The sequence below is a fragment of the Odontomachus brunneus genome, unplaced genomic scaffold (genome assembly GCF_010583005.1).
Source record: "Odontomachus brunneus isolate Ranch 3 - 2012 unplaced genomic scaffold, Obru_v1 Obru_scaffold_087, whole genome shotgun sequence".
NCBI lineage: Eukaryota > Metazoa > Arthropoda > Insecta > Hymenoptera > Formicidae > Odontomachus > Odontomachus brunneus.
The window spans coordinates 3,331-12,230 of NW_022639537.1; the positions used below are offsets into that span (position 1 = coordinate 3,331).

General features: G+C 33.7%; 2 protein-coding genes across 2 annotated transcripts in view; one reads left to right on the plus strand and one right to left on the minus strand.

Moving 5' to 3' along the window:
- The first annotated feature begins 913 nt into the window (after nt 1-913).
- LOC116848024 (U1 small nuclear ribonucleoprotein C) lies at nt 914-2,489 on the plus strand. Its single transcript, XM_032823730.1, has one exon. The coding sequence runs from the start codon at nt 1,042-1,044 to the stop codon at nt 1,567-1,569; it is 528 nt and encodes a 175-aa protein (XP_032679621.1). The 5' UTR covers nt 914-1,041; the 3' UTR covers nt 1,570-2,489.
- A 749-nt stretch (nt 2,490-3,238) lies between these two features.
- LOC116848023 overlaps nt 3,239-8,900 on the minus strand; it is a 24,050-nt gene continuing 18,388 nt past the window's right edge. The window contains exon 3 of the mRNA XM_032823729.1: nt 3,239-6,565. Within this exon, the coding sequence (XP_032679620.1) occupies nt 3,858-5,606 (1,749 nt within the window). The 5' untranslated portion in view covers nt 5,607-6,565 and the 3' untranslated portion in view covers nt 3,239-3,857. The remainder of the gene's footprint in view (nt 6,566-8,900) is intronic.

The following is an 8,900-nucleotide window of genomic DNA, read 5'->3' on the forward strand; positions in this document are numbered from 1 at the left end:
GTATATATAATGTATATATGTATAAAAAATATATATATTTTCATATCTTACATAAAAAATACAATTTAATTTTTCTAAAAATACATAACAAATACGTTTGATTTTTCTAAAATGTTTATTTTTTATTTATGCTATTGAAATATAACGTTTATGTTAATAATAAGGTTAATGTTAATTCAAGTACGAGCGGGAGTTGACAAAACATGGCGGACCAATCAAAAGGGCTGCGTTCCAAAATTCTACTCGGTAGGTAGAGTACATATAGGTTGCTTTCCAGCAAGAGACAAGTCGACACTGGGTGCTTTCCAATTGTTTAACACATCTTGACACATACGTACACAAAACCAATTTATTGGTTGCATATTATCTAAAATATCTTGTAAGATAATATACAATCAAAACTGGTTTTGTGTAATACACAAAACATAACTGGAAAGCACCCACAAATATCATTTCCAGTTGCATACACTGTGTTACACAAAACCAGTTTATTGGTTGATATTATCTTACAAGATATTTTAGGTAATATGTGACCAATAAACTGGTTTTGTGTACGTGTGTGTCAAGATGTGTTAAGCAATTGGAAAGCACTCTATCTTTGTTAAGCCCGTATCAGACTATAGATTAGGATTGAGATTGAATTGAAATTTAGCCAATCAGAGCAAAACTCACTAAGCTCAAGTTTGGTGAACATTGCTCTGATTGGCCAATTTTCAATTCAATCTCAATCTTAATCCGTAGTCTGATACGGGCTTTACTAATTAAATTTGAAACAAAGACAGAATAATGTTTGTGTCGACTTGTGTCTTTTGCTGGTAAGCAACCATAATTGACCAATTATAATAAAGACATCTTAGTTATCTTTGTTCTTATTGGTCAAAAAAATGCTACTCTATCCGTCGAGTAGAGTTTTAGAACGCAGCCAAGTGGTTAGCTGTTGGTCAGTTTCTGTTTTAGGGTCTCTAGTCTCTACGATAGTAAACACACGAGAAGAAGAATTTAAGTGATCCTTTTCACCGAGAATTTGTAGTTGTTGACACGATGCCGAAGTACTATTGTGATTATTGCGACACGTATTTGACGCACGACTCACCAAGCGTACGAAAGACACATTGCCAAGGTCGCAAGCACAAGGATAACGTTAAATACTTCTATCAGAAATGGATGGAGGAACAAGCTCAGCACCTTATCGACGCAACAACCGCTGCCTTCAAAGCTGGTAAAATTGCCTCCAACCCCTTCGCGGCGAACAAGGGTGCAGCGATACCACCCCCGCCGAATCTCGGCTCCAGTTTGGGATCGCGATCTGGCGTGCCACCTCAAGGCCCTCCGGGAATGATGCCACCGCCAGGGATGCACCCGGCCGGCCCAATGGGTCCTGGTGGTCCTATGATGATGGGCCCACATGGGCCAATGCCGCCTCCAATGATGGGCATGAGACCTCCTATGATGGGACCGATGGGGCCAATGGGTCCTATGATGGGTCCTATAGGACCCATGGGACATATGAGACCTCCGATGAATGGACCACCACCTCCAATGGTAGGACCACCACCCATGAAGAAATAACAGGCAGACTCTTGATTTGTGTATTATTTATGTATGTCTGATCAAATTTATTACTTTATCGTACTGGAATTGGTGATGTGTGTTGGTTGTATGATATTGCTGAGACATTATTGTACAGTTGAAATTTCTACTTATATAAGATTGAAGTAACTCTGCAGTCAAGATAACATTAGCAGTATCGATATGCTTCAAAATGACGTGTTCTATGCTGAGTAAACGTAACATTGTCAATAACATTCATATTTTATTTTGTACCACATGTTTGATATTGGATGCGTAAAAGATTTTTAGGATATAGATAGGTTTGACATTAAAGTTACTCAATTTTCAAAATTTTGCTGATACACATGTATATATGAGATCATACATGAAGTCATGGTGATAAATGCATACATATTACACAAGTACATATAATAAGTACATGTAATAAGTACATATATAACACATAACACTGAAGTTCCTAAAACAAATGTTTGTAATATTTCAGAAAATCATTCTTTAACACTTGATTCAAACATATAATGATATAAAGGCAATTTCTAATTATTATAACATGTAGTTGTAATTTAAAATATCCGATTAACGATAAACAGACAATACTCAAAACCAAATTGTCCGCTAATATGAGAAATAAATAAATTATTTATGTTTTAGGAGCTTCAGTATCTATTTAATAGATTTACTTATTACATCAAATATTTCAAACTTTGTTACAACAGTACATTCCTCTTAGAATGTATCTCTCTTGCAAAATGAAAGTGATTAATTTGGTGAATTTGTTATATTTTTGATAATTCTGTATAATTGTAGGTCATGTTTTTATAAAATTTTGGTAATTTCGATGAAAATAGATAATATGTAATCATTTCCTCAACATGATATGTATATTTAACGACACATCTAATAAATAAATCTACTCATGTCTTTGTATATATAAAAATAATATATAAAAATATTTCATAATTTCACGATTATCAATAAAAACGCGCGTAGACCGCTGTAAAGGAACTATTAATATTGCTGAATTTCTTGTATTTCCAACGGTTCCACAGAATTACTAGTCATACTTCTATAGAATCATAATAATGATTTCAGAAAGAACAATAGTAATAAGTAGTTATTTTCTCAGTACGATAGACATATCACATATAACATCTCTGATAGAATAGTGCCTTTGTGTATAAAATTACCAGGGTTGGGTAAGTTAATACATTTTTTTAACTAAATTGAGTTCAAAGTTAAAGATTTCAAAGAGTTCAAAGTTAAAGAAAATTAACTTAGTTGTATTAAAAGTTAAATAAAAATTAAATTAACTTTTTAATTATAAATTTTATTTATATAATGTAATGAAAAAAAAATATATATAAGTCCTTTATTATTAGAAAATTATTAGAAAAAAATATAATAGAGTAATTAAATTTTTATGAAACAGAGAGTTGCACTATATCTGTTTCGAGTATTAATTATAAATAATATTTAAAAAAAATAACAAGCATGAAATTTTTATTTCATTATATGATAGATTTAACTCTCTGTAGGAATACGAATCAAAGAATAATCAAAGAATTCTGTAGATTCTGACTAGTTTAGGAAACAATGTTAATAAATTTATATCAATATTCTCTCTTTCGCTTGCTCATTTGCTTTTTCTCTCTCTCTCTCTCTCTCTCTCCCCTCTCTTTCTCTCTTTTTCTTTCCTTTCTCTCTCTCTCTCTCTCTCTCTCTCTCTCTCTCTCTCTCTCTCTCTCTCTCTCAAAGCTAAATAAAAATATAAACTTTCTTCAATTAATTTTTGAGCAAGTCATACGTTCTTTGAACGACATCGATAAATTACTCATTGCCCACATAGAGAACATCTCACACATAGTTTATGTTGCCTACACGTACTACAAGCAACTCCGTTAGTGTAACTGAGTTCTCTGTAACTTGACGACGAGATAAAAAACTCGGTTGTAGGAATAGAGATATTTCTATAAGAGGTTTCTACTCAGCCAATTGCTCCCGTTACTTTAACCGAGTTTTAATACAGCCAAAGGTTCAGAACGTTTTCAGTTACAGTAACAGAGACATTATTTCTTTTTAGTGAATTTTTTGCTTGGTCCCCATTCAATTATCTATAAAAACATTTTTCCGTGTAAACGTAGACTATCATAATTTACACGGAAATGCCCAACCCTGCACATCAAATATAGATAAAATTATTGTAAGATATCACACAGTTATACAATATCATACTGAACAACCGTTAAATAAACGGGCGTGAATAAGAAACCGTCGCGAAGAAATTTTCAATTACAGTGATTGTGCAATATTTTTAATTGCTTCAGACGATTATTTTCTATTATTATCATATTTTCCACTTTACGAAGGTATTTCAATTTGAGTTTTTTCCTACTCTCCAATCTTTCCAATCTTTCTATTGCTTTTATCAAAGGGGATGTTTGAAACGCACGAGCCTGATCTTCAATTTTCTTCGCATTTCTTACAAACTTCCCGAACGGTATTTGTTCTTCACTACTTGATACAAGGCTTGCCTGGGTCGATAGATATTTTTGATTATCACTTTGATTACTCGCATTTGACTTGATTTCCGGTAAATTAGTGTTAATATTTAAGTTATTTATTAACCACTGATTATATTTTTCTCCCGAATTTTCCGATTGAAGCGACACCGATGCATTCAAACCTATCATATTTATATTTGGGTTGGTCATTGGTAAATTAGTATTAATATTTATGTTATCTGTTGACCATCGACTATCGCTTCTTTTCGTATTTCCCGATTGGATCGATATTGGCTCGACATCAAGTGGTAGAATATTCTGATAATATTGCATATAATTTTTTATTGCGCTGCTAATCCCTGACTGATAAATATCGACGTCTTTCACATTAATAATATTTGACGTATTATGAGTTACGTTCCGAACGTTAGTAACCGCGTTGGGATTTACAGTTATGTTGATTTTTTGTGGCGTATGAAAAAACGAGGTCGCAAATGGTACTGAGTGGGTTGGATTAGCATTTAAGGGGAATTCTTCTTGCATTAAGTCCTCTTGTTTCTTTGGGAATTGCTTCTCCGGAAATGGTTTCACTATATGTTTCAATATATTTCGTAAATTCGGCGGTGTATGGGGTGTACATATATTATTGTAGCTGAGAAGAATACCAAGATAAGTGGCCGCATCGAGCTGCCGAGTCATGACTCGACACTTGAGTATTTCTGTATATGCCACGATCTTACGAAAGTGAGTACTCGGCTCTGGATGGGTGTGAATGAATGCAAGAAGTTCAGATTGTATATCTTGTACACAGGTTTGCATACGAAAATATTCTTCGTTTTTGGACATATTATGCAGGTTACTCTTGAGGTTGTCCATGATATCCAGAAGCCACAACGGATTCTTGATGTCCTTGTAAAAGTGCAGCAAGTTCAAATCCTTAAGAAAGTTCCACATATGGCCGGTGTTCATGGGTAGATTCACGTCTAGCCCATTCTGTTTCTCGGAGAACGGAAGATTCAGCCAGTAAAGCAATAGATGGAATAACAGGTGGATGCAATCTTTCGGCGCCATCAGCTGTGTCATTACTTCAGATTTACCAGGCAGCAGACCTATGATTGCCTCAAACTCGACTATCTTGTGCAACTTCTTGAGGAAGATTGGGAGGACGGTGCCATTTGAGAATTTGTTTTCCAGAAATTGCATCCCTTCCGAATACAGCTCTTTGTGCTGAGAAAGATTAATCACCAACGCTTGTGCGTCGTGATCGTTTTTATAGCGATAATTCCCGCAACTATATATAATTTCAGCAAATCTTAAAGTAGCGACTTGCGACATCGGTATCGCTTGTTCTTGTGTGTTTTGTACACACGCTTTCTCATAGATGTTCGCACTCGACGACGACAATGACGTGTACGTATAGGGAAATGATTTTGGTAGCGCTTCCGCCATCGACATATTACCATATATCTGCTGGCTCGGCATTGTATTGCTTTTCGCTCTAAACGGCGAAATATCCACAGTCTCGATATTCATTGTGATTCTCTCTGAATTGACTTTCAACTCGTCCTTTCGTGCAATTCGTTATGTACGCTGGAGATACTCCTCGCATGCAATGGACTCGTGGCTGCGCTGGAGATGATTTTAATAGGGATAGACGCAGGATGGACGCTACCCCTTGTAAACTATGGAGTGGAGGGGATAACGCACACAGTTGAGAGACGCGTACACTCAAGTACAAAACGGTTTAGAAACAATGAAGTCGGCATCTTGTCAAACTGTCAAAATTGAGAATTTTTACTACATGATCCCTAGCAGTATATATTAGTTAGTCAACGGTCGATTCAACATTGATTCAGTGCTTTGTGCTATTTAAAATGGGCTTTCATACAATAATTACATTATCAGTTATTACTATTACTTATTATTTATATAATAATATTATTAGTTATATTATTATTACGTAAGCTGTCGTCGATAATTATTCTCAATTGGCCGTAGTTATATAAGAATGCTTCAACACACAAAATTATGATTTTTGAATTTTTGCCATCAATGCGTAGTCTACACTCTTTTCTACATAAAAAAAAGAGAGATCTAAACCTTATAAGTGTTAAAACTAATTAAAAACAATTTTTTTACTAGCTGTGCCGCTTCTTATTAGTTGCATATTTTCTACCTATTTTTAAAGAGTTAAACTTATCAATAAATATCTATAAACAAAATTGACCGTGCTTGACTTTTTAAATTATTGTGAAAACCTCAGTGCTATTTATATGTTTTACATTTCAATCAAATTCGCATTATTTTTTCAAAATATACTATTGTAATATAAATCATAATGGAATAACGCACACGACTAAGAGCCACGTACATGTGCACTTCTCTCGACACGGCTCTCGGTTACTATGTATCATCCCTTCGATTACGGCTTAGGGGTTGTGTTCCCATTCTGGCATCGGCTATCTCTCCCTTGCCTATATTTTAGATTTTTTCTGGAAATATACATGTGATTTGGATAATTGTTGCATAATATGGCCAATTTTGACAATTTGGTGAACTTCTAACTTCATTGTATCAAAACATAAGCAGCACAAGATCTGCAGGATGGAATGTCCTGAGAACGTTCTCTGGGTAGCGATCATGAATCTTTCCCCTAGTGTGAACTCGTGAAAAGTGAAAATTTTGTAATAAACTCGTGAAAGATGAAAACCTTCACTAAACTCGTGAAAAATGAAAGATTTAACGTGAATTTGTAAGTAAAACAAATATTACAATATACTCAAGACAACACCAATTTGCAATGGACATCTTTAGAATTTTTTCAGTATGTTTTTAAGACATAATGATGTCTTTAGAACGTCCCTTGGAAGTCTGCTTGTCTGGGATTACTTTAAGATAAATTATTAAAAGATAAAATATTCTATTCATATTAAAATTATAAATCTGCAGAAAATATATATTTCATATAAAATAATACATAAAATATATCCCTTATAGAAATGTAATACTTATAGAAATGTAATACTGATAAGTAATAATTTGGCCAGTGATAATTACTGTACGAGTAATAAAATTATTGAACGACAGTAATTATCACTGGCCAAATTATTACTTATGAGTATTACATTTCTATAAGGAATGCAATAAATACATACATTTAATAAACTAAATTTATTAAATACATACATAAAATAAACTTACATTTTATTTACTGCATACAATTTATAATATATTACACTTTAACTTTCTGATGCATACGTATCTTAACTTTATGCTTTCACTGCCTATACGTCATCACGCTTCAATTGGCTTTCGTTGTTCATTTTTAATGGACGTAGGATTTTTATGTCAAATGCCAATTGTCGTATAATCATAAAAATTAAAGTCACTATAAGAAATTCTACTCACTTTGTACATAATATGCGAGTGTAGTATTACATTATTTTCCACAATTAAACCACATCGCTTGATGCTTAAAAATTTTCATGAAAACTTACACAATTTATATGTAAAGAAGAACATATATGAGCAAACTGAAAGTTCACGTGAAATATTTCACGTTTTGAGAATTTACCTTTCACGGTTAACGTTCATCTCATTTATTAAATTTACTCATATTGTATTATTATATTATATTATAACTATAAATTAAAGTTGTATAATGCTTATTAATATGTTATATATTACATTGTGTATATTGTAATTACATTTTAATTTTAATAATCTATATTACATAAATATTGCTTTCCACATTTTCATTATGTTATTTCACCTTTCATGTGAAATAACTTACAGTGAAAAGTGAAAGATGAAAATGAAGTTCACGTGAAAGATTCATGATTGCTACCCAGGACGTAGGAACGTTCTCTTTAGGATGTCATGTAAAGATTTATGTTGTCAGGGAATCGTTTTACAATCGACTGTACACGTGCGCCCCTTTGACGCAACGCTCGGTTGTGTGTCCACTAAGTTTTATGAGGGGTAGTGTCTCTACTATGTTATCACTGCACTGCAGTGCAATTGGCTCGTTGATTTTATCCCTTTACCAATGATGTCGAATTGGAGATATTGTCCCGCATAAATCGTAATGGAATAACGCACATGACTAAGAGCCACGTACATGTGCACTTCTCTCGACACTGCTCTCGATTACGTATATATCCTAATAGCACGCATGTTCAAAAGACGTCCAGAGAACATCCAGAAAACATTCAGAGGACATTTTATGTTCTATGGATATCCACTGGACGTTCCCTGAATATTGCATGCTATTAGGGTATCATCCCCTCGATTATGGCTTATGAGGGAGTTGTGTTTCCATTCTGGTATCGACTATCTCTCCCTTGTCTATATTTCATAGATTTTTTCCGGATATTATAAGTTTTTTATCTATTATATAAGTTTTTTATCATATCGACAGCCAATCAACGACAGATTTATTAGGTGCATCCAGGGGGTTGATTGTGTCTCAAAACGAAGTGAAATTGACAAAAGTGAGCAAATTTACTAGAATATTTGTAACTTTATTGGTCAATGCCTAGTGAATTTGCTCACTTTTGTAATTTTCACTCCGTTTCGAGATACACAATCAACTCCCAGTATTATTAGGACCTTAACTTAGTTTCCGCCCAAAAAATACTGAGAAAAAGCATTTATTGCAAAAAATTTATTTAAATTATTTCAATGAAAGTATTTTCCATCACTTTCTACAACTTTTTGCCATCTTTCTGGCAACTGGGCGATACCATCTCGATAAAACGATGTTTGTTTCGAAGCAATCCATTCGTCCACCCATTCTCGCACTTCTTCAACATTTCGGAAGCGTGT

Bases quoted from the DNA above. Each gene is read 5' to 3' on its own strand.
- LOC116848024 (XM_032823730.1), top strand. From the start codon at position 1,042: ATGCCGAAGTACTATTGTGATTATTGCGACACGTATTTGACGCACGAC.